We start from the raw sequence: 27,023 nt of genomic DNA, 5'->3' as shown, positions 1-27,023 counted from the left end.
ATTTAGAACTTCCCCCTTTATGTACTAATGCCTTTGATGTGGAAAGAAACTCTGTAGGCTCCCTAAAAAGAAATGAAAATACCATATTGTCAAAAAACCTACAATCTACAGTGCTGTCCTGCACATAAAATATGCTAGGACAATGGTGGCACAAAGTGTGTGGGAGTAACCAACCAAATTTGATTTGCACAAGAAACAACACATAGCCAAAATTGTGTGGGTGACCAAGATCCAGAGACTGCATATCCCAGAGTTTTAGCATAGAAGCAAATACTATTAGTCTTAAACACAGAAAGTAACAATAAAATAACTCCCAATAGGTCAGTGCCTTATATTTAGTAACCGTTAGAGAAACTTCTTTCTACAGCATCAGTGGTAAAAAAAAATATAGAGACCTACATCCTTTCTGGGGGGGGAGAGAGAGAGAGAGAGAGAGAGAGAGAGAGAGAGAGAGAGAGAGAGAGAGAGAGAATTTGAAACACATGCATATGAATGGGATATCACCAACAAATCCCTTTCTTCAAAGCTCAGGGAAGGTCACAGAAGAGATGGTTGACAGAATGTCAGAGCCAGACATGATGGAGGTTACCATGAGAACAAGGCTTACTAAGTCAACATTACAAAGCTCATATGAGCTCAAAGGTACTAAAGCAACAAGCATAGAGCCTATGTAGGTCTGCACCAGGTTCTCTGTATATGAATTATTACTTTCGATTTAGTATTTTATGATACTACCGAGTATGTGAACTAGTGGTTCCTGTACTTATCTTGGGTTCCTTTTCTTCCGTTGGTTTACTTTGTTTAACTTCAATGTATCTTTTTTTGTTTGACTTGTATTTTATGTTGTTACATTTATGTTGTTATCTCTTAGAAGCCTGTTCTTTTCAATTGAGAAATGAAAACAAATAGATCTGGATGGTAAGGGAAAGTAGAAGAGGGAGCTGAGACTGTATTCTTGATATATTATATATGAAAAGAAAATATTTTTAATAAAAGGGGGAACTTAGGGATCCATATTTCTTTACTTCTCTAGCACTGAGGTTATATGCCAACATGCCTTTTGTTTATATGTGTCCTCTGGATCTGAAACCAGGTCCTCATGCATATAAGGCAGGTATTTTACTCACTGAGCAATCTGACAATTCCTAGACATTGTATTCATAATGCCTTTTGCTGTTCATATTTTGGCCAACATTTTATGTAAGAAATTTATTATAAAAGTCTCTGAGATAAAATGTAATCCCAAGTCCCTTTATTCTATTCATTTATAAGTCAAGAAGTATTTGAATAATATATATGGATAATATAAATGGAATTTATGGTTTATGTGGAAAAATATGCAAAGACTCACTGCCAAACATTAGATGGAGTTCAGGAAATCTTGCAAAAGAATTCATAGGAGAATTGACGGACCCCAAGAGGACATGAAACCCAACAGAGTCAACTAACCTGTACCCTTGGTGGATCCCAGAGACCAACCAAATACTGAGAACAGTGTAGACTAGACACTCTAAACATATGCAGCAGATGAGCAGTTTGGTCTTCATACGCATACTCCAACAACTGGGGTAGGGGCTGTCCCTGAGCATGTTGCCTTCTTACCTGTGGATCCATCACACCTAAATGGACACTAAATGTTCCTAGTTCCACGGTGACTTGATTTGAGGGAGGTAGTAGAGTAAAGGTGCAGAGGAGTGTTAGTAGAGGGTGATGACCCAGAAAGGAGCCTCCCTTCTCTTTGTGAAATGGGGGAATTACATGTGTGAGGAGATACTGAGAGGAGAGGGGTGGCACAGATATAAGGATGTAAAGTAAATAAATAAATACACACATTATGGGAAAACACTTGCAGTTAAGTTGTAATACTTGAGTTTAATCCACAGAATGCATATGCTTAAGGGAAGGAACTGACTCCATGACATTGATCTCTGGCTTCCACAGTTGCAATGGTCTCACATAGGTCCACACACATAAGAATAAATAAATTTATTCTTATAATAAATATTGTACACTTTAATGGGATAACATGCATGTTTAAATTATATAATGATGAATTCAGGTTAATGTAAAAGTCTTACACATTAATTATTTGATATGATGAAAGGACTCAAAATACATTTTTTGCTATCTATAATCGTCCTACGGTGTGTGTGTGTGTGTGTGTGTGTGTGTGTGTGTGTGTGTGTGTGTGTGTGTCAGGACTTCATATTCGTGTATATACAATTGTATCTGTTCACCATTCTTCCTACTGCATGTGTCCTCTGACCATTACTATGTTTTTCTCAGTCTCTACCACAGCAGGTTTTATATTGTATGTGCCAGTCAAAGTCCACCACACTTGTTTGCCTGTTACTGGCTTAGATCACTTAACATAAAAGCTTAGTTCAATCCATGAAGTTGAAAATACTTAATTTCAGGCTCTCTGTTTCAAAATGCATTGTATTTTTTGAGTTTTCTGTTTCCTCTTCTTTTAATAATTTATTTCTCTATAAAAGAAATCATTTTATTTTCATGTACACATCATATTTTTCAAGAAACATCTCTTCAAAATTATATAACTGATAGATTCTTTGGCATAAATCATATTCAGAAGTATTATACCACTCACATAAATATATTTTATGACATGTTTTCTTCATCCCACACAAAAAATTTAAGTATTAAAGTTCCTCCATGTTCCCCATTGCTCTGCTTCTGCAAGTGTTTCATCATCTAATTCAAAATTTATAGTTTTTTGTTATCATGTGTGTGTACGTATGTGCTTTGTGACTCTCTCTCTCTCTCTCTCTCTCCCTCTCTCTTCCTGTGTGTGTGTGTGTGTGTGTGTGTGTGTGGTATGTACATGCACAGGCACATGTGCATGCACAGCAAAAGAATACCATCTAATTCTGTGAAACAGAGTTAATAGCTGCTCTGTGTCTCTTGATGTGGGTCAGAAGATTGATTTTGTATCCTCCACAAAAATAGTATATTTGCTAAAATATGGAACCACTTCCCTACCTGCAATTTTATGTAAACTTGAAATTTAACAAAAGTAGAATCACAGTAAAAGTAACCTCCATTTGCTCAATGTAATTGCCATCTCAATGGTTTACTGCTGAATAAGTCCACCCTGTCTTGCTCTTTCTGAACTTTGGCTGGCTGGTTTAACTAAGCTGATATGACTCAAACTCATCTCCAAATTGGCTGTTTCAAACTGCCTCTTTCAGTTTCTCACTAAATTGCTCTGTTTAGCCTCAATTCTGGCAATCTATTCTAATCTTCTCACTCCTCACTCCTCATTTACTAGCTTCTTCTGTCTACACCTGTGTCTGGCTTGTTTTCTCTGTAATGTGTTTGTAAAATTGTTCCAGTAAAATCTGCCTGTGAATTACATGAACTGAACTGCCACGAACTCTACTCTATTACACTGCTTTTCAACTCACTGACTCACCTAAACTGACTGATTTGAACTCAGATTTCTGCGTGACTTTCTTGAGTGCTGTAATTAAAGGTATTTAACAGTACACTTGGACCTAAGATTTTCTTTTTACCTGAAACTTGCTCTATACCAGGCTGAACATAGAGATCTGCTTTCTTCTGTCTCCTGAAAGGCATGCAGTGTTCCAGCCAGATCACACACAGAACTTGAAGGTCCTTGGGATTCTCTGTCAGAGCAGCTATGTTGCTAGGTTAAAATTCTTCTACAAATCACTAATATGTATTATTTACTATGGTTGTTATATTTAACATATCTTAGTCTTTCCTGGAGTTATATTAGTACAAGTTCTCTTTGTTTATATTGCTATGTATATCCTATTTATGTGATTTTCTAATACATTCTTGGCTTATGTACACTTGAAGTTATCTTTGACTATTGCAAATAACACTGTTGTATACATTGAGAAATACATGTTTGTATATTTGATTCAAAATATTTTAATTTAAAATAGTGTTTGATCATGATCAGACATTTTGTTATTTAAGAAACCATCAGTTTATTTTCTATGGTTTATATGCTCCCCCAATATATCAAGTTATGAGTATCTCATTAACATTTGCTATTTTCTATGCATTTGGTGGAGTTTCTGTCTGTGTCAAAATTATACAGCCAAGATTGGTTGTATGTAATAGTGACCATTGGCATTCTGATTAGCATTCAGTCTTCTTTGAGGATATTAAGCATTTCCTGATTTTCTCATAGTCTGTTTCACTGCTCAATATAATTGCTTTTCCTTAACTTTAGATTTTGTGTTGTTACATTACAGAAATTCTGTGTGTGTGTGTGTGTGTGTGTGTGTGTATTTATCTGGGTATGCTTGCATGCTTTGTGTGTGTATCTGTGTGCCCATGCAAGCTCCTGCTTTAATTAATATATTTTCAAATTTATTGCCAAAATATAAAATCATATAGGTTTGTCTTTATTACTTTCTCCAACATTGCTATAGTCAAAATATATTAGTTCCTTCTCTCATATGGTATGGAAGAATATCTTATACTAATCAATTTTATTAATGAATCCAGTGGCCATATTATTTTGAAGAAAGTAAGACATTGTTCATTGATAAGCTTCTCAATCTTTTCTAATATAAACTATGTATATCTGTTGCTATATTCTATCATTTGTCTATCATCTAATTAACTATTCATTGTCATATTTTTCTTCTATATCCTAGATGTTAGTGTTTGGTTTTAGTTTTGTTTTCTAGAGTTCACTCGTTTCTATATTTACATCAAAGTAAATCTCAGTATGTCTTTTACATTATTTTTAAATATAGCTTTTCCTATAATATATTATGATTATGATTTCCTCTCCCAAACTCCTCTTAGTTCCTGCCCTCTTCCCTTCCCATCCAGATGGGTATATCTTCTCCATTCTGCCTCTCCTTATAAAACAAATGAGCATCTAAGAAATAATTATAAAATAAAATAATACAAAAACAAAAACTGATAATAGAACAAAACAAAAAGGAGATGAAGAAAGTGCAAAAGAAGCCAAGAAACACATATAGATACAGAAATACAGAAACATACCTGTAAACACACACACACACACACACACACATTTCATAAAACATAAAACAGTAAGCCTTAAGTCTGTGTATGTGTGTTTTGCATGCACACATATGTGCAAGCATATGCACATGTACATGCAAAGGTTAAAACAAATGTCTTATACAATTTTATGAGGCAATGTAAAAGAATTTTAATCTAGCAATATGACTGCTCTGGTAATGTCTAAGGAACTGGACATTTTAAATGGCTAAACAAATGGACATTAACAAAATCAAACTGTAGTGGCTATTCTAATATCAAATACTAGATACTTTCAACCAAATTTTCAAAAGAGATGGGCAAGAACACTTCATACTAATCAAAGGAAAAATTGATGAAGAAGATGGCTCAATTCTGAATACCGGGTACTCACATTTGTAAAAGAATCTGTATTAAAGCTCAAATAACCCATTGAATTCTATACAATAATAGCAGCAGACTTCAACCCACTGCATTCACCACCGGATTAGGTCATTGAAACAGAAACTAAGCAGAGAAACAATGGAACTATTAGATAGTATGCACCATATGAATTTAATAGTTATCTACAAAACCTTTCACCAAAGCCAAAACAATATAAGTTTTCTCTCGTCACCTTACAGAACCTACTCCAAAATTGACCAAAAAATGGGCACAATGCAAGCCTCAAAAGATAGAATTTTGAAATCACCCTTTGCATTCTATCAGTTAAGCATGGATTAAGACTGGACTTCAAAAATAACAGAAAAAGCAGAAAGCCCATTTTGTCCTAGAAACTAAACAACTCTCTAGTCAATGATAACTTGGTCAGGGAAGACATAAAGAAAGAAATAAAAGACTTCCTAGAATTCAATGGAAATGAAGGCACACCAAACCCAAGTTTATGGGACACAATAAAAACAGTAGTAAGAGGAAATACAGAACTAAACGCCTTCATATTGAAATTGAATAGAGTTCATACTAGCACCTTAACAGCACAATTTAATGTTCTCGAACAAAAAGAAGAAAACATACCCAAGAGCAGTAGACAGAAGGAAATAGTCAAACTCAGGGTGGTAAACAATCTATTAGAAACAAAGGGAACAATAAAAATAATTAGCAAAATCAAGGTCCATTCATAAACATAATAAAAGCAATACAAGGTAAATCAATGTCCAACATCACATTAAATGGAGACAAACTTGAAGCAATCCTACTAAGAAGAGTGACAAGAAAAGTTTGCGCACTCTTTCCTTATCAATTCACTATAGTACGAAATACTACATAGAGCATTAAGACAACAAAAGAAGATCAAGAGGATACAAATTGGAAAAGAAGAAGTCAAAATATCATATTTGAGAGTGATATAATAGAATACATATAAGACACACAAAATTCTACCAGAGAACCCCTATAACTGATAAACAACTTTAGCAAATTGGTCAGATAAAGAATTAATTCAAAGAAATTAGTAGCGCTCCCATATACAAATAATAAGCCTGCTGAGAATGAAATTAGGGAAATAAACACCTTTATAATAGTTACAGATAACAGCATATATCTTGGTATAACTCAAACCAAGCAATTGAGAGATCTCTAAGACAAGAACTTCAAGTTCCTAAAAAAAAATGTTGAAGATATCAGAAGATTACAACAAGAACTCACACTCTAAGATCAACAACTGATAAAAGGCACCTCATGAAACTAAACAGGCAAAGGACACTGTCCATAGGACAAAAGTGCTACCTACAGATTGTGAAAAGGTCTTCACTAACCCTTCATCTGACAGAGGGCTAATATCTAAAATTATATAAAGAAATCAAAAACTACTTGATACTACAACTAACCAAATATTCCAATGCTGGCCCCACTTGAAACCAATACCATTGGCAATTACCAATTTCTAATACTATCAATGAAACACTCTTAAAAACCACACTCTTGTGGTTGCATGTTGTACTCTGAGAGGGTGCACCTAGCTGCTGATTCAGACAGATACAGACAGCTACAGTCAAACAGTAGATAGAGCTTCGTGACTCTTCTGGAAGTATAGGAGGAAAGATTGACAATCCTTAAGGGGATAGTTATTCCACAGGAAAACCAACACAGTCAAATAACAAGGACTCTTGGGATCTCAGAATCTGAACCACCAACCAAAGAACATATATGGGATAGACCTACAGTTCCCTGCTCATATGTAACAGATGTGCAGCTTGGCCTTCATGTAGATCCTAGACAACTGGAATAGGGGCTATCCCAAAAGCTGTTCTACTAGCTAGGATGCATTATCTGGCCTCGATGGGGATGAAGTGCCTATCCCTGCACAGACTTAAAGGGACAGGGTGGGTTGAATATCATGGCGGTCCCTTACTCACTTAGAGAAAAAGGGAATGGGGTATGGAAGAAGTGTTGTGGGAAAGAGTGACCAGGAGGACTGCATTGCTCAGGATGTAAATTGAATAAGTTAAAAAAATAAATTAATTAAAAAAACAAAATGAATGCCACATGTTGACATGTAGTTCTCAGCATCAAGGTAAACTTAACTTAAAGAACATATGGTTTTTTAAGGGGATGTTGGAAATGAAATGAGTCAGAGGAAAAGTTGTTCAGTTATCTGGAGCAGAAATGTCAATGCAGAATCTAAAGCAGAACTTAAATTCCCTGAGGTTAAGTCAGGCATTTCAAACCCAGGACTAACTCCTTGAGACAATGCTTGAATATGAATGGGATTCCAGCCACAGCAGGAGAGGGAGGAAGGCTGAGAGCAGGAGAGTACTGACACTTAGTGGAAACTCCTGGGAGGGTCCTTTGAACAAGTCTTTAAATCAGATCAACACCTACAGCAAGAGGTGGGCTAAGTCAAGAATCTCTTTCAACCTGATTCCAGTGACTTTATGTCAGTGCCTCTACTAGATTAATGGCATGCAAATTATTGAGGATTCTAGTGGCTCATATCACATAGGTCTGCCTGGTGTGGAGTCTGAGGCAGAACATATTTTTGTACCAATAACTGCTACTCCTTTTTTTTAAATGGTACTCCCAAGTTGATATCATTCTCAGGTTCAGGTATAACCTTCACACAGCTTTCAGAGCTTTTCCTCTGATGATGATTTCTGCTCCATCTCTTGCTTCCTGCTCCTGCCACTCATCTTCCTTTTCACTGATAGAAAATATATCCCTTGGCTTTCACACTGTTTGTAACTTTTCCTAGAGGAAACATTTCTGTATTCATTAGGCTCTTACTTTTTTGCCGGTTCCTACTTTTGTTCTTAGCTCCCTAATGTGTTGCACCTGACATCATCCACAGCACAATCTTCGCTTGTTCATGGACCACATCTTATTTGGTCTTGTCCATGGAGAGGCAAAGAAAGAATCATGACTGTACCTTCATATTCTGAATTCTAGTACATAGTATAATGTTTACAACCAAAGTTTCCAGAGCTTATTGACTGGGCGAATGTTTGATTGAAGGAATTAATTTAACTACCCTGTATCAATCTATAAAGAAACGGTATTTTTCTAAAATGTAGCAGCCTAACAATTATGTAGGCTAAAGATGTAATAAATAATTTTTTCAGTAAAAATTCAGTATCCTGGTAATATTTCACTGTTACCCTAGATTGATTAACTTTTTAAATTGAATGATACATTGTGAATTATTTTCACATTTTAAATAAAATACAATGACAAAAAATGGGGTACAGAGCAAAACAGAGGAATTTTTAACAGAGGAATTTCAAATGGCCAAGAAGCACTTAAAGGAATGTTTGACATCCTTAGAATTCAAGGAAATGCAAAACAAAACTACCTGAGATTCTATGTTACGCGGATCAGAATGTCTAAGATCAAAAACTCAGTGATGGCACATGCTGGAAAAGATGTGGATCAAGAGGAACACTCTTCCATTGCTGGTGGGAATGGAAATCTATAAAGCCACTTTAGAAATGAATTTGATGATTACTTAGAAAACTGGGAATAGTTCTACCTAAAGACCCAGCTATACCACTGCTGGGCATATACCCAAAAGATGCTCTTCCATCCCACGAAGACACATGCTGTACTATGTTCATAGCAGATTCTTTTATAATAGCCAAAAAGTAGAAACAACCTAGTTATCTTTCAACAAAAGAATGGATAGAGAAATGTGGTTCATTTACACAGTAGAATACTATTCAGCTATTAAAACTAAGGACATACTGAGTTTTGCAGGCAAATGGATGGAACTAGAAAATATCATCCTGAGTGAGATAACACAGAACCAAAAGGACATGCATTTCATGTACTCACTGGTAAGTGGATATTAGCCATACAGTACAGAATACTCATGATATACCAGTCAGATCCAACAGAAGGTAAAAATGAAGGAAGACCCAAGCAACTATGCTTGAATCTCACTTAGAAGGAGAAACAAAATAGTCATGGGAGGTAAAGGGAGAGAGGGTATTGGTGAGAGATAGCAGGGGAATTGGGGTGGGGTCAGAAGTAGAGAGAAACAGGAGAGAGGCACAGAGAGTCAGGATAAAAAATAGAAATCTGCAGCTATAGGGTGTTGAGTGACAGGAGGAATGTATAAGAACTCCCAGAGTCATGGAATGGGGCAGGCTCCCAGAAGTCAATGTAGGTGACCTTAGAAGTTGCCTAACAGTGAGGATATATAACCTAAAGAGGCCACCTTCTATAGCCAGGCAGGACTCCTAGTTGTCCTACCCATAGATTTTCTTCCTAAAATTTCTCCTAACTAAAAGAGACACAAGGACAAAATTGGAGCAAATTCTGAGTGAATGGCTAATCAAAAACTGACCCAACTTGAAACCTCTCCCATGGGCAAGCACCTATTCCTGACCCTATTAATGGCACTCTATTATGCATACTGACAAGAGCCTACCTTAACTGTTCTCTGAGAGGTACATCCAATAGCTGACTGAAACAGATGCAGATAACCACAACCAAACAGTGGAATGAAGTTGGGGAAACATATTGAAGAGTTGAGGGGAGAATTAATGGCCCTAAAGGTGATGGTAATCCTACAGGAAGAGCAAAAAAGTAAACTAGTTGTGATCCCTGGTAACTCTCAGAGACTGAGCCACTAACCAAAGACCATACACTAGGTTGGAACAATACCCCCAACCACACCTCCCATGTCCCAAGCAGATATGTAGCCAACTTGAAGTTCAGGCTCCAAGTGGATCCTCAAGAATTAGAATAGAGGTGGGTCCCCAAGAACTGGAGTAAGAGGTTCTACCCTAACAGTGTAGCATGACTGTGGTATCTGCTCCCCAAAAGAGCTGCCTTGTGTTTCCTCACTGGGAGAGTATGTGGCTAATCCTGCAGAGACTTGATGTCTCAGTTTGGGGGAATACCTGGGTGTGGGTGTGCAGAGAATATGCAGACGGAAGTATAGGGAGGGATTCTGAGAGGAGGAACTGGGAGGGGACAGCATTAGGTATGTAAATAAATAAATAAATAAATAAATAAACAAATAAGAGAAAAATAGGATAGAATGAACAAGATGTAGAATAAATACATAAATAAACTGAAAAATCCAAACCAAGCCAAACAAAACAAAACAAAAATAAAATGCTAATGTTAACTAAAAATGGAGGGTTTTTTTTTTTGTCTTAAGATCTCTGTGTTCAAGACCAGATTGGTCTACTGAGTGATTTCCAGAACACCCAAGTCTAAGCAGAGAAACCGTATCTTAAACACAAGACAAAAACAAAACAAATCAAACAAAAACAGACTAACAAAAGAATCAATGATGGCAAATTGGAACTTCATCTTCACCATTATTTGTAGACTTCATTAGATCTCTTTTGTATATTATAGGCAGTTTCTACAGCATTAGATTTCCAAAACTTCCCTAAGACCTTCCAATACCCAAGGACTGTCAATCCTAGCTGTCTATTCCCCACATTTCCTCCCTCAACTGCTCCTATAACCCTTTCCAATGATCCTCACACTTAATTCCCCTTTTCCTTGGCCTATGCATAAAATACCTTTTCTCAAGGAGATCCATGTGTTCTCCCCTAGAACTGTTTTCTCTCTCTTTTTTTTTATTAACTTGAGTATTTCTTATATACATTTCGAGTGTTATTCCCTTTCCCGGTATCCGGGCAAACATCCCCCTCCCCCCTCCCCTTCCTTATGGGTGATCCCCTCACAACCCTCCCCCCATTGCCGCCCTCCCCCCCATAGTCTAGTTCACTGGGGGTTCAGTCTTAGCAGGACCCAGGGCTTCCCCTTCCACTGGTGCTCTTACTAGGATATTCATTGCTGCCTATGGGGTCAGAGTCCAGGGTCAGTCCATGTATAGTCCTTAGGTAGTGGCTTAGTCCCTGGAAGCTCTGGTTGCTTGACATTGTTGTACTTTTGGGGTCTCCAGCACCTTCAAGCTCTTCCAGTTCTTTCTCTGATTCCTTCAACGGGGGACCTATTCTCAGTTCAGTGGTTTGCTGCTGGCATTCGCCTCTGTATTTGCTGTATTCTGGCTGTGTCTCTCAGGAGCGATCTACATCCGGCTCCTGTTGGTCTGCACTTCTTTGCTTCATCCATCTTGTCTAATTGGGTGGCTCTATATGTATGGGCCACATGTGGGGCAGGCTCTGAATGGGTGTTCCTTCAGTCTCTGTTTTAATCTTTGCCTCTCTCTTCCCTGCCAAGGGTATTCTTTTTCCTCATTTAAAGAAGGAGTGAAGCATTCACATTTTGATCATCCGTCTTGAGTTTCGTTTGTTCTAGGGATCTAGGGTAATTCAAGCATTTGGGCTAATAGCCACTTATCAATGAGTGCATACCATGTATGTCTTTCTGTGATTGGGTTAGCTCACTCAGGATGATATTTTCCAGTTCTAACCATTTGCCTACGAATTTCATAAACTCGTTGTTTTTGATAGCTGAGTAATATTCCATTGTGTAGATGTACCACATTTTTTGTTTCCATTCCTCTGTTGAAGGGCATCTGGGTTCTTTCCAGTTTCTGGCTATTATAAATAAGGCTGCGATGAACATAGTGGAGCACGTGTCTCTTTTGTATGTTGAGGAATCTTTTGGGTATATGCCCAAGAGAGGTATAGCTGGATCCTCAGGCAGTTCAATGTCCAATTTTCTGAGGAACCTCCAGACTGATTTCCAGAATGGTTTTACCAGTCTGCAATCCCACCAACAATGGAGGAGTGTTCCTCTTTCTCCACATCCTCGCCAACATCTGCTGTCACCTGAGTTTTTGATCTTAGCCATTCTCACTGGTGTGAGGTGAAATCTCAGGGTTGTTTTGATTTGCATTTCCCTTATGACTAAAGATGTTGAACATTTCTTTAGGTGTTTCTCAGCCATTAGGCATTCCTCAGCTGTGAATTCTTTGTTTAGCTCTGAACCCCATTTTTAATAGGGTTATTTGTTTCCCTGCGGTCTAACTTCTTGAGTTCTTTGTATATTTTGGATATAAGGCCTCTATCTGTTGTAGGATTGGTAAAGATCTTTTCCCAATCTGTTGGTTGCCGTTTTGTCCTAACCACAGTGTCCTTTGCCTTACAGAAGCTTTGCAGTTTTATGAGATCCCATTTGTCGATTCTTGATCTTAGAGCATAAGCCATTGGTGTTTTGTTCAGGAAATTTTTTCCAGTGCCCATGTGTTCCAGATGCTTCCCTAGTTTTTTTTCTATTAGTTTGAGTGTGTCTGGTTTGATGTGGAGGTCCTTGATCCACTTGGAATTAAGCTTTGTACAGGGTGATAAGGATGGATCGATCTGCATTCTTCTACATGTTGCCCTCCAGTTGAACCAGCACCATTTGCTGAAAATGCTATCTTTTTTCCATTGGATGGTTTTGGCTCCTTTGTCAAAAATCAAGTGACCATAGGTGTGTGGGTTCATTTCTGGGTCTTCAATTCTATTCCATTGGTCTATCTGTCTGTCTCTGTACCAATACCATGCAGTTTTTATCACTATTGCTCTGTAATACTGCTTGAGTTCAGGGATAGTGATTCCCCCTGAAGTCCTTTTATTGTTGAGGATAGCTTTAGCTATCCTGGGTTTTTTGTTATTCCAGATGAATTTGCAAATTGTTCTGTCTAACTCTTTGAAGAATTGGATTGGTATTTTGATGGATTGCATTGAATCTGTAGATTGCTTTTGGTAAAATGGCCATTTTTACTATATTAATCCTGCCAATCCATGAGCATGGGAGATCTTTCCATCTTCTGAGGTCTTCTTCAATTTCTTTCCTCAGTGTCTTGAAGTTCTTATTGTACAGATCTTTTACTTGCTTTGTTAAAGTCACACCGAGGTACTTTATATTATTTGGAACCCAGTCATACTTAACTCTAACCATAATATTAATATCGATAATGGAGGGTTTCAAGGGTATAGCTCCCAACAGTCTACCTAGCCCTGCATATGTGATATGCCAGAGTGGGGGGATACCTAGGAGTGCCTCCACTCTCTCAGATAAGCTGGCAAAGGATGAGAAGAAGGACTATGGGAGGGGAAATTCGATGTGTGGTGGACAAGAGAGGTCAGGTATAGAAAACAGTTCTAGCTTCCTGGTTGCTGCCGCTGCAGAGAGCCCGTGGGCAGCACCCCACGAGCGAACTTGAGCCCATAAGGAAGGGGAGGAGGGAGGGGGATGTTTGCCCGGATACCGGGAAAGGGAATAACACTAGAAATGTATATAAGAAATACTCAAATTAATAAAAAATAAAAAAAATAAAAAAAAAGTATGACTGGGTTCATGGAAAATCCCCAGCCAGCTGCAGAAGTCTAATACAAATCTAGAGGTCAGGATGAATAATGATATGACAAAATAGTGACCTTGCTTAGAAATACATCTGATGTCAGGATGCCCTATGTGATGACCTGAAACCTTTCTGAAAAAACCAACATCCTGCTAACTAATAGATATGAAAAACCTGTGACCTTTCTAACGTCCTGTTAATGTCAGTCAATTGCCTGACCACAAGAGAGCTGTGTTCTTGGCCTGTGTAAATGTTTCATACTTCCCCCTCTCTCTGTTAGCCCTGATATGGTATAAATTCAGACTTGGGAAAAAATAAAATTGTTGCCTTGATCAGACTCTTGTCTTGGCATCCTTCTTCGGGTCTCTTGTCCCCCATTTTCTTCCAGGTACCCTCTGCACCCTCGTTGACTGTCCTGCAGGATAAGACAACTAGAGCCCAACATGCAGCTGTTTGGAGGTCTCCTGGTGAAGAATGTCATCTCCGCTGAGCAGACAGGCCTGTCTTCCTTCTTCGTTGGTGCCTTTCCTCCCCCACTTGAAGCTTTTGCTCCCCAGCTTCTGGTTACCTTGGACTGCCCGACCTTGGTTCAGCTGCTTGGTGTGTTTCTCCCCGGATGACGCAGATCTCAGTGGTGAGTGATGGGACAAGCATTCTTCAGTCACCTTTTGTGAAAGGACTCAAAGGAGTCATTCAAGACATGAAGAATAAGGTTAAGAAAAAAGATTTAAAGAAATTCTTAGACTTTGTAGAAATATTTGTCTATGATTCCCCCAGGAGGGAACAATTCATGCAAAAAGATAGCGCAGAGTTAGTGATTGTTTTAAGGATGATTGTAAGACTTTTGACCCTGAAAAATTTCCAGTCACTGCCTTCAGTTACTGGTATTTTATTAATGATATCCTTAGGACTATCCCCACAGCAGCCAGTTCCTGCCCCTGTGTTCAAAATGCCCAGGTTAGGGGGCAGATGAGCCCATAAAGTAGTTTCAGAAAGAGTCTACAGCAGACTGAGAGGAACTTTGTTTTGCCAGAGGGAACAACCTTTTGCTATGCTTACCCTAGATGATATCAGGAGAAAGTCTTGGCACAGGCTCTTCAGCCTATTCCAACTGGAGGCTGAGGTCAAGGTTAGGATCAATGTTTTCTTTTCCACGGACCTCTAACCCAGTGAGACTGCTTGGTGAAGGACTGCTACTGGAATCTTGGAATTCAGAGGAATGGGGAGGACTGCAAGTCTATTAAAGGCTAGTACTCCAGTGTTAGTGATCTTATTGGAAATAAGAGGCAGGAAGCCCCACTCAACTGTGGACTTCTGCCTCAGGAATGGCAGCAGAAAGAGTCCTTATAGCCAGTTATCTCTGATTATGGCTTACTTTCTGATACTGGAGGCTTCAACTGGATCACACCCCCCTGGGCGAGTCTTCCTTCAATTTTCAGATGCTATTTTCTCCTGGTCTCTTGAGTCAAGGTCGCCAAACGTGTCTGATGGCCTGGAAAAAACTTCCCCCCTAAAGCGGATGAGCCATACGATTCTTTTGTCAGCCGCTTGGCATCTAGCACCCAGGTCCTAACCATCTCTCCATCCTTTTGTTATTAGTTCTTACTGGAAGCCTAGTGACATTTAGAGGCTGGGTCTCATGAGAGTCAGAGCCACCGAGCTGACAGTGAAGGGAGAATCTAAGTTCAGAGAGACAATCAATAACAGACTCTAACTGCCCCTCTGATCGCCTTTCTGTTTCATAGGCACAAAGTTTACACTTGTTTTTAGACTGGCCTTTTTGTTCCAAGAAAGCTTCCTCATTTAGCTGTGTGACTGAATGTTATTTGTCACTGGATCTGGTTCCACCATTTCTCATCTGGCCACCTGCAGCTTTCTTGCCTGGCCCCTTTTCCCTGTTCTCTTAAGAATTTTATCAGTTAATACACTGTGTTGTTTGACTTATAATACCTCCCATCCTACTAATATGCATGCCTCAGATTCCCCTTGTGAAGGTTCTAATTCTAAAACAAGGAGATGGTGCATCCCCCTAAATGTTAAATTTACTTCTGCGGTTGAAAACCAGGATTGGACAGGAGGATATACTTGGGGTCATAGAATGTTTCAATCAAGTGCTGATACAGGGACTAGGTTTACCATAAAACTGTTAAAAGAGCCTGTACATTCCTACTCCTCAGCTTCTGGGCACTCACCCCAAGAAGGAGCCCATGGAGGCGCTGAACACAGCGCAGGATGCACAAGACTTCATCTACAACCAGCACTTCACAGAGAAGAGCTGCTTGCTCAAAGAACTGCACTGCTTCAAGTCCATTGCCATCACACAAGAAAAATTGGAAGCTCTAACACCCACTCCAGTACAGCTGAGCTATGTATTTCTCCACAATGCGATACCTTTCATAGAATTTGGCTTTTTGGATAACACAATTATGATTGTTGCAGGAACCCAAATTGAATTTTCTATTAGAATTATTTTGGGAATTTCAACAATGGCAGTCAACGTGTTATTTTTCCTTCTATGTATCAACACATTATTTAACTTTCAGTTATTGATACTGTACTGTACTGACTTGGGGTTTGCTTATTTCTTACATAACATGCACGGCATACCTATTTATGTCTTTATTTTTTTTCCTGATGGTTATAATTCAGTGCTGAGGTTTCTCCAAATTATTTAAGATGTTTAATATCAGTTAAAATTGTGGTTCCCTGCCTGGTGGCAGCCTTTATGTCATATTTCACTGTAAACTTTTACAATCATATAAATTCATTCAATTTTTAAACTCCCACATCTATCCAAAATGGAGCAGTGTTTTGAGTATATCTGGCTATTTTAATTTTGACCCATACTGTCTTTAAGAGTCAGAGGATAATCAGAAAGAACAATTGTCTGATCCTCCCCTTTTTTACATAAACCATATATGCTAACAAGTGTACTTCTTTCTGATTGGCTTTTTACCTTTAATTTCCCAACTTAGAGCAATCACAGTGAATTCTGATTTGGGAGAGAAATGTAGTGCTTGGATACTTCCTGTGTCTTAGGAATGGTTAAAGAGAGCATGAAACAGGTCAGAGAAGGCTTAGAAAAGAGAAAACAAGAAAAAGAAAAAGCTGAAAACTGGTAACAAAATTGGTTCTCCACCTCTCTTTGGTTGTCCACCCTGCTTCCCTGTTGGGACCCCTAGTAGGCCTTCTTTTGATTATATCTTTTGGCCCTTGGGCATTTAATTGTTGAACTAGCTTTATTAAACAAGAGGTAGATAATATAGCAGCAAAACCTATTCAGGTATATTATCATAGGCTACCTATGGAGGATGCCTTTGATGAGGGCCAAGCCCACCTACTCATCTCCCAGCCCAGATAAGGACATTTTTGTCCTTCAGCCAAATGGGGCCAACATTCTTTTCTGCCTGCTGTCCTGATGCCTTTGCTGAAACATTAAGGAATCATCACCCCTTTGTGCTGAGCTGGATAGTCATTGACAGGTAAGAGAGTGTTATATTCATGAATAAAGGACCTAAGGCAGGAGGGCCACCATTAGCTGCTACCTTATCCCATGACAGACCCTGGCCATGAGATTCTCTTGGCCATGTGACAAATATCACTCCAATCTAAGACAGATGCAGTTCCAGAGGGGCTCATTCCAGGACAGTATGGCCATTTAGTCACCTTTTCATTTGGTTATAAGGAAAGGGGAGATGTTGGGCATGATGCCCTTGAAACCCTCCATTATTGATGTTAATATTATGGTTAGAGTTAAGTATGACTGGGTTCATGGAAAATCCCCAGCCACCTGCAGTCAGGTTGAATAATGATATGACAAAGTTGTGACCTTGCTGAGAAATATATCTGATGCCAGGATGCCCAATGTGATAACCTGTAACCTTTCTGAAAAACCAACATCCAGCTGACTAATAGATATGACAAACCTGTGACCTTTCTAACATCCTGTTAACGTCAGTCAATTGCCTGACCACAAGAGATCTGTGTCCTTTGTGAAAATGTTTCACACTTCCCCATCTCTCTGTTACCCCTGTTATGGTATAAATTCAGCCTTAAGAAAAAATAAAATTGTCCCCTTGATCAGACTCTTGTCTTGGCTTCCTTCTTCATGTCTCTTTTCCACCATTCTCTTCCAGGTACCCTCTGCACCCTTGCTGACTGTCCTTATCATTCAGTAATATCTTTTCCCACTGAGGCCAGAGAAGACAGCCCAGTAAGGCGAATACATTCCTCACACAAGCAACAGCTGTAGGGATAGTCCCTGTTCTAGTTTTCCAGGACCCAAATGAAGACCAAGCTGCATATTTGCTACATAAGCACAAAGGGACTAGGTCCATCTTGCATATCCTCTATGGTTAGTGACTCAATCTCTGAAAGGCCTCAAGGGTACTCGTGAGTTGACTCTTGGTTTTTCTATGGAGTTCTTAACAGCCTTTGAGCCATCAATCCTCCAACTCTTCCATGAGTCCCCAAGCTCCATCTAATGTTTGGCTATGGGTCTCTGCATTTGTCTGTGTTGGCTGCTGGGTAGAGACTCTTTGAGGACAGCCATGCTTGGTGCCAGTCTCTGAAGGCTGTGTCCCAGACATACGGACTGGGATAGGATTGGTGGAGTAGGGCACCAAGCTATTTACTTTTGGAGGACCCAAACATTACCACTGGGAAACATGGAACTCCTGCAGTCCCACCAGCATTGAGTTTTTTCACAGGAACAGGAAAATAATACAGTTTATATGCTATCAATTACACTATATGACAATCTCAAAGAAAAATATAAACTGTTTTAAAATTAATGTTCTAAGTTTGAAAGGCAAGATGCTGTATCTTCAAATGGCTCTAGGTGATGAGTCATCTCATCAACCTCTAAATTTCTGATTTTTCTTTGCTGAGTAATCTAATGAGAATATAATTAGATACATACATGACACAATGTCAATTTGATACAATGTCGGTTATTTTCATATTTTGGGGTTTTTTTTGTAAATTGTATTCTTCTACTAGGCAATTTACACTTTCATAGGGCCAGAAATCCCATGTACTACTGTAGACAAAATTCTTTCTTTCTTTCTTTCTTTCTTTCTTTCTTTCTTTCTTTCTTTCTCTCTCTCTCTCTCTCTCTCTCTCTCTCTCTCTCTCTTTCTCTCTCTCTCTCTCTCTCTCTCTCTCTCTCTTTCTTTCTTTCTTTCATTCTGTCTGACTGACTGTCTCTATCATCATTTTGTTCTTTTCTCACCCTTCATTTTTTGGACTGGTTGACTGCTTGCCTTTTATTATTTTATTTAAATAATTGGAATATATATATCTATATATATATATATAATCCATTAGTAAGTGCTGTCATTACTTAAAGATTTTATGCAAGGCATTTCTTCACAATGACATATTGACACAAATATCATACATATAATCTGTTTTAGTAATTGTCAGAACTAAGTTTCTTATGATTTATAGGTTTTACGAAAAATGTATTTATTACATTATTCTTTTCATTTTTGATTCATTTATCATTCTCTACCAACCTATTCCATATCTCTCTACCCCTCCAACATTATTCCCCCTACCACAAAACAAATTGGTAAAAAAATAAAGCAAAATATTTCTAGACACAAACCCACAAAAATGAAAATTAAAACAAATCACAATTAAAACAAAAAAATAGCAAATGAAAGAAAAAAATTAAAAATAACATTCAACTCATTTTGCTCCCTGAAGTTTAGTTCTGTACTAAGTGAAACCCTTTCAGACAAAAATGGTATTTTCTTTGCAGTGGGTATCAACAGCAGATAGTTTCATGTTTAGGATTGGGAATACATGTCAGAGTCTATCAGTATTTGCTTGGAGCTTGTCTGGTTTAAGTCTTTGAAGATCCTGGGCATGTTATCATAATAACTGTGTTAATATTTACATCAGTCCTGTTATGCTTTGAAGATAAACTTGGTTTTTTTGGTTTTTGTTTGTTTGTTTTTATGGCTTCTGTTTTGCTTTGTGTTTTTGAGTTACATATCACCTTTTATTCTGCTGTTTTTTTTTGTCATGAGACAATTATAAATCTTTTTAATTACTTACTTACTTTATTTATTTATTCTTACACTCTAGATTTTATTCCCCTCTTGGTTCACCCTCCATCCACATCTTATACCTCCTCCCTGACACCCCCATCCCCATCTTTATGAAGATGTTCCCACCCCAACCACCCCACCAGACCTTAAAACTCCCTGGGGCCTCTAGTCTCCTGAGAGTTAGGTGCATCTTCTCTGACTGAACCCAGACATGGGAGACCTCTGCTGTACATATGTTGGGGGCCTCATATCAGGTAGTATAAGTTGCTTGCTTGGTGATCGAGTGTCTGAGAGATCTCCGGGATCCAAGTTAATAGAGACTGCTGGTCTTTCTACGGGGTCACCTTTCTCATCGACTTCCTCCAGCTTTTCCCTAATTCAACCACAGGGGTCAGCAGCTTCTGTTCATTGGTTGGTTGGGTGTAAATATCTATATTTGACTCATTCAGCTGCTTGTTGGTTCATTTGGAGGGCAGTCCTGAAAGAAGTTTTTTTTTCTTGTGAGCACTCTGTAGACTCAATAGTGGTATAATGGTGTCAGGCCTTAGGGACTCCCATTGAGCTAGATCCCCTATGGGCCTGTGGCTAGGTCTTCTTTTCTTCATGTTCTTCCCAGTTTCTGTTCCTGCTGTTCTTTCAGACAGGAACAATTATAGGTTATAATTTTTACTGTGGGATAGCAACTCCATCACTCACCATGAAAGCCATAGTAATAGGAAAATTAATAGCAGTAAGTGCCCTGGTAAAGAAACTGCAGAATTCTTACACTAGCAACTTAACACCATACCTCAGAGCTCTAGAATAAAAAGAAGCAAACTCACCCTAGAGGAGTCGACTACAGGAAATAGTCAAACTCAGGGCAGAAATCAACCAAATAGAAGTGAAGTGAACAATACAAAGAATCAACAAAACCGAAAGCTGGTGCTTTGAAAGAATCAAGATAGATAAATGCCTAGCCAAACAAACTAAAGAGCCTAGAGGGAGTATTCAAATGAACAAAATCAGGAATATAAAGGGAGACATAACAATAAAAATGGAAGAAATTTTAAAAAATCAGATCCTACTACAAAAGCCTATACTAAACAAAATTGCAAAATCTAGATGAAATGGATGTTTTTTCTAGAAGATACCACATACAAAAGTTAAATGAAGAGAAGGTAAGCATTCTAAACAAGTCCACATCCCATAAGGAAATAAAAGAAGTCATTAAAAACCTCCCAAACAAAAAAGCCCAGGGCCAGATGGATTTAGTTCAGAATTCTACCATACCTTCAAATAAGACCTGATACCAATATTCTTCAAATTATTCCACAAAATGGAAACGTGAAAAATACTACCTAATTCATTCCATGAAGACACAGTTACTCTGATACCTAAACCATATTAGGACCCAAGCAAAAAGAAGAACTTCAGACCAATCTTGCTTATGAATATCAATGCAAAAATACTCAATAAAATTCATGCAAACAGAATCCAAGAAAACATCAAAATCATCATTCACTTCGATCAAGAAGATTTTTTCCCAGGAATTCAAGGTTGGTTAAATATAGGAAAATTCATTAACATAATCCAGTATATAAACAAACTCAAATTAAAAAATCACATGAACATCTCCTTAAATGCAGAAAAAGAATTTGACAAAATATAACACCCTTTAAGGCTAACACCTAAACATAATAAAAGTAATTTATTGCAAACCAAAACCCTATATCAAATTAAATGGAGAGATACTCGAATCAATTCCACAAAAATTGGGGACAAGAAAAGGAATCCCACTCTCCCCATATCCATTCAATAAAGCACTGCAAGTACTAGCTAGAACAATAATAAAACAAAAAGAGATCAAGAGGATAAAATTGACAGAGAAAAAAATAAAGGTACCATTATTTGCAGATGATATGACAGTATACAAAAGCAACCTCAAAAATTCTACCAGAGAACTTCTCCAGCTGATAAACAACTAAAAAAAGTGGCTGGATATAAAATTAACTCAAGTAAATCAGTAGCCTTCCTTTATAGAAAGGATAAACAGACTGAGAAAGAAATTAGGAAAACAACTCCCTTCACAATAGCCATGAATAACATAAAAAACCTTGGCATAGCTCTAACAAAAAGTGAAAGAGATGTATGTCAAGAACTTCAAGTTTCTCAAGAAAAAAAATCAAAGACCTCAGAAAATGGAGAGATTTCTCAGGCTTGTGGATTAGCAGAATTAACATAGTAAAACTGGCCATCCTACCAATGGCAATCCCAAATAAATTCCAGCAAAATTTTGCAAAGACATGGAAAAAGCAATTCTTAAACTCATCTGGAAAGACAAAAAAGCCAGAAGAGTGAAAACAATTCTGAACAATGAAAGAACAACTGTGGAAATCACCATCCCTGCCCCTTTGTTCTTATCTTTCTACCTCCTCTTCTGCATAAATCTCTGAGCCTTAAAAGGAAAATGGAAAGATCTCCAATGCTCATGGATTGGAAGGATTAATATAGTAAAAATAGCCATTTTACCAAAGCGATCAACAGATTCTATGCAATCCCCATCAAAATACCAATCCAAATCTTCAAAGAGTTAGACAGAACAATTTGCAAATTCATCTGGAATAACAAAAAACCCAGGATAGCTAAAACTATCCTCAACAATAAAAGGACTTCAGGGGGAATCACTATCCCTGAACTCAAGATGTATTACAGAGCAATAGTGATAAAAACTGCCTGGTATTGGTATAGAGACAGACTGATAGACCAATGGACCAGAATTGAAGACACAGAAATGAAACCACACACCTATGGCCACTTGATTTTTGACAAAGGAGCCAAAACCATCCAGTGGAAAAAAAGATAGCATTTTCAGCAAATGGTACTGGTTCAACTGGAGATCAACATGTAGAAGAAGACAGATTGATCCATGCTTATCACCCTGTACAAAGCTTAATTCCAAGTGGATCAAGGACCTCCACATCAAACCAGATACAGTCAAACTAATAGAAGAAAAAGTGGGGAAGCATCTCGAACACATGGGCACTGGAGAAAATTTTCTGAACAAAACACCAATGGCTTATGCTCTAAGATCAAGAATTGACAAATGGGATCTCATAAAACTGCAAAGCTTCTGTAAGGCAAAGGACACTGTGGTTAGGACAAAACGGCAACCAACAGATTGGGAAAATATCTTTACCAATCCTACAAGTGATAGATGGCTTATATCCAAAATATACAAAGAACTCAAGAAGTTAGACTGCAGAGAGACAAATAACCCTATTAAAAATGGGGTGCAGAGCTATACAAAGAATTCACAGCTGAAGAATGCCTTATCGCTGAGAAAAAACTAAAGAAATGTTAACATCTTTAGTCATTAGGGAAATGCAAATCAAAACAACCCTAAGATTTCACCTCATACCAGTGAGAATGGCTAAGATCAAAAACTCAGGTGACAGCAAATGCTAGCGAGGATGTGGAGAAAGAGGAACACTCCTCCATTGTTGGTGGGATTGCAGACTGGTACAATCATTCTAGAAATCAGTCTGGAGGTTCCTCAGAAAATTGGACATTGAACTACCTGAGGACCCAGCTATACCTCTCTTGGGCATATACCCAAAAGATGCCTCAACATATAAAAGAGACACGTGCTCCACTATGTTCATCGCAGCCTTATTTATAATAGCCAGAAGCTGGAAAGCACCCAGATGCTCTTCAACAGAGGAATGGATACAGAAAATGTGGTACATCTACACAATGGACTATTACTCAGCTACCAAAAACAATGAATTTATGAAATCCATAGGCAAATGGATGGAACTGGAAAATATCATCCTGAATGAGGCAACCCAATCACAGAAAAACACACATGGTATGCACTCATTAGCCCAAATGCTCAAATTACCCTAGATGCACAGAACACATGAAACTCAAGGATGACCAAAATGTGAATGCTTTACTCCGTCTTTAAAAGGGGAACAAGAATACCCTTGAGGGAATAGGGAGGCAAAATTTAGAACAGAGGCAGAAGGAACACCCATTCAGAGCCTGTCCCACATGTGGCCCATACATATACAGCCACCAAACTAGATAAGATGGATGAAGCAAAGAAGTGCAGGCTGACAGGAACCGGATGTAGATCTCTCCTGAGAGTCACAGCCAGAATATGGCAAATACATAGGCAAATGCCAGCAGCAAACCACTGAACTGAGAATGGGACCCCATTGAAGGAATCAGAGAAAGAACTGAATAAGCTGAAGGAGCTTGAGACCCCATATGAACAACAATGCCAACCAAGCAGAGCTTCTAGGGACTAAGCCACTACCCAAAGACTATACAAGTACTGACCCTGGACTCCAACTGCATATGTAACAATGATTAGTCTAGTAAGAGCACCAGTGGAAGAGGAAGCCCTTAGTCCTGCCAAGACTGAATCCCCAGTGAATGTGATTGTTGTGGGAAGGGTGGTAATGGGGGGAGGTGGGGCGGGGAACAACCATAGAGAAGGGGAGTGGGAGGGGTTAGGGGATGTTGGCCTGGAAACTGGGAAGGGTAATAACAATTGAAATGTAAATAAGAAATACTCAAGTTAATAAAGATGGGAAAATATATTTAAAAAATGTAGCAATAGTCCATCCCAAAACAAAAAGATATAGCTCAATGGCAAATCATTTGCCTAGCATGTGCCAAACCTAGGTTTGCTCTTTAGTACTGCAAAATTAAATGAGAAAGGAGAGGAGGATGGCAGGATTTTTGTCAGGTATTAAGTAAGCATAAGCCAATTCATGTAGTTGGTATTCATATTTAAATAGGAAATATTTGTTAGTTTTTATATGCAATATAGTCCAATGACTGACAAGTTTTTAATTAACTTTCAGCTGTAATCTACATGAGAAGTTTATTTTAGAAAAGCAAACTAAGTCAGCCCTACACAATAAACTGACTGTAGAAGTAAAAAGAACGCTTGCCTAGCAAGCTTAAGGCCCTGGATTCGGTCCTCAGCTCAGAAAAAAGAAAAAAAAAAGAAGAAAAAAGAAGTTTTAATATGTTATCATGACAAAAGCAGGTTTCCCATGTAGTCCTGTTTCTAAAGCCAGGTACCCAGATTGTCAAAGGAGATTAAAGAGCATAAGCATTTCTAAGTTTAAGAGATCAAGGCAGACAATTCAGAAGGAAACTAGAAACACACATGCCATTGATGAGTGGATCAACAGAACAGGGTATCACCTGACACCACAAAACTTCAGATACAAAGGGCTAGGAAAAGGCCAGGTGAGGAATAGCAAGCACATTGGCAAGCAAGCATAGTGCTGTTGATCAAATATGAAATATCCCCTATGGTTTCATATGTTGGAACACTTGATCCCCAGCTGGGATCCAATCCATGAGGTGGGAACTTACTAGAGTAAGTGAGTACCTGAGGTTTGGGATGGGGCTTAAGAATTCTTCCTGTCTACTACCCTCTACTTCCTGACTGCAAATGCAATGTGACCATCCACCTCACATTTCTGATGCTATACCCCTCCACCATGATGAACTACAGTAAGCCAAAATAAACTCTTCTTCATTAAAAAAAAACAGTTTGATGACTTCCCATTTAGAATTGAATATTCTAAATCTCTTATATTCTGCCCATTGTGCAGTTGCTGGGCTTTATGTTAATAATCATTTCCTGTAAGTAGAAACTTCCCTGATAGGGATTGACGATAATTATCTTTGGGCCTTGCATTATGGTATTATGAGTCATTTAATGGCTGTATTTATTTAGCAGTACTAGGTTTTATTTTGGAGCTTTGCACTGTCTAATCTCTGGTTCTTGACCACTAAATCTTTGGTGGTACTGTTCTATAACATTGAGTGAGACTTAAATATATTCAGAAAGTGGTTAGTTAATATTTGTGTTAACATTTATATCATTATTGCATCAGAATTTCTTGCAAACAAGACACTCTTTTAGGTCACTGGGATATCAGTTGGGTGATGGAATATTTTTCCTTTTTATTTATTCTATTTGGATTAGTATACATTAGTTATAAAAAATGTGTTTTCAACTGTAATACTATCTACAGGAATTTCAATTTTGCAACTATACCCTATTTGAATAATTGTGTCCTGAATTGCCAAATGTTTGCTGTCTCACATCTTTTTTTTTTTGTTTAGAATGTTTCTCCTTCTCTCCATACTTATTTTGTTTTTTTATGTTTTGTCTCAGATAATAGTTAACTGTATTTGTTGAAATTTCAAAATGAATTAATGTTTTTGACAGAAAACTTTTCTTAAACCTGTCCTTTATATATTTTACTAGTAGACCATAGTAATCAAATGTCTGAGTTTCATCCTAACATTTTATATTAGTATTGCTGTGACATTCAATACACTGGGAGAAAGCACAGGGTCAACTTTAGACTCAATTCAAAGTTAGATTAAATTAATTTACTCTTACTGCTCGGAAGATAGCCAATACAGCCTTAAAGCCAATACAGCATGCCATGAGAAAGTACATTTCAAATGAGGTTTGAAAGCAGACATCTGAGAAGTTATGTATGACAACTCTTCATGGAATCCACACTGGGCAGAAAAATTGCTTTACTTACCTCAGTTGTATATTACTTTGCTGCTATATAGTAACAAAAATACCACCTCACTTTTTTTCCATAGCAATATCGACTTCTTCAAAAGTAGAGGCATCTCCCTTCAACAGAGGAATGGATACAGAAAATGTGGTACATCTACACAATGGAATATTACTCAGCTATCAAAAACAATGACTTTATGAAATTCGTAGGCAAATGGTTGGAACTGGAAAATATCATCCTGAGTGAGGTAACCCAATCACAGAAAAACACACATGGTATGCACTCATTGATAAGTGGCTATTAGCCCAAATGCTTGAATTATCCTAGATGCCTAGAACAAATGAAACTCAAGACAGATGATCAAAATGTGAATGCTTCACTCCTTCTTTAAAAGGGGAACAAGAATACCCTTGGCAGGGAATAGAGAGGCAAAGATTAAAACAGACACAGAAGGAACACCCATTCAGAGCCTGCCCCACATGTGGCCCATACATATACAGCCACCCAATTATACAAGATGGATGAAGCAAAGGAGTGCAGGCCGACAGGAGCCGGATGTAGATCGCTCCTGAGAGACACAGCCAGAATACAGCAAACACAGTGGCGTATGCCAGCAGCAAACCACTGAATTGAGAATAGGACCCCGGTTGAAGGAATCAGAGAAAGAACTGGAAGAGCTTGAAGGGGCTC

At 38.2% G+C, this 27,023-nt stretch overlaps 1 protein-coding gene across 1 annotated transcript in view; it reads left to right on the top strand.

Annotated features, from left to right (window-relative positions):
• The first annotated feature begins 14,339 nt into the window (after positions 1-14,339).
• Positions 14,340-27,023, top strand: part of Or5d3 (olfactory receptor family 5 subfamily D member 3) — a 25,116-nt gene continuing 12,432 nt past the window's right edge. Inside the window, exons 1-3 of the mRNA XM_063285203.1 lie at positions 14,340-14,435; positions 15,901-16,077; positions 17,860-17,897. Of these exons, the coding sequence (XP_063141273.1) occupies positions 14,340-14,435; positions 15,901-16,077; positions 17,860-17,897 (311 nt within the window). The remainder of the gene's footprint in view (positions 14,436-15,900; positions 16,078-17,859; positions 17,898-27,023) is intronic.

The sequence above is a fragment of the Rattus norvegicus genome, chromosome 3, assembly GCF_036323735.1.
Source record: "Rattus norvegicus strain BN/NHsdMcwi chromosome 3, GRCr8, whole genome shotgun sequence".
Classification (NCBI taxonomy): Eukaryota; Metazoa; Chordata; class Mammalia; order Rodentia; family Muridae; genus Rattus; species Rattus norvegicus.
The sequence above is the reverse complement of the archived record's forward strand: the minus strand, read 5'-3'. Positions and strand labels throughout refer to the sequence as shown.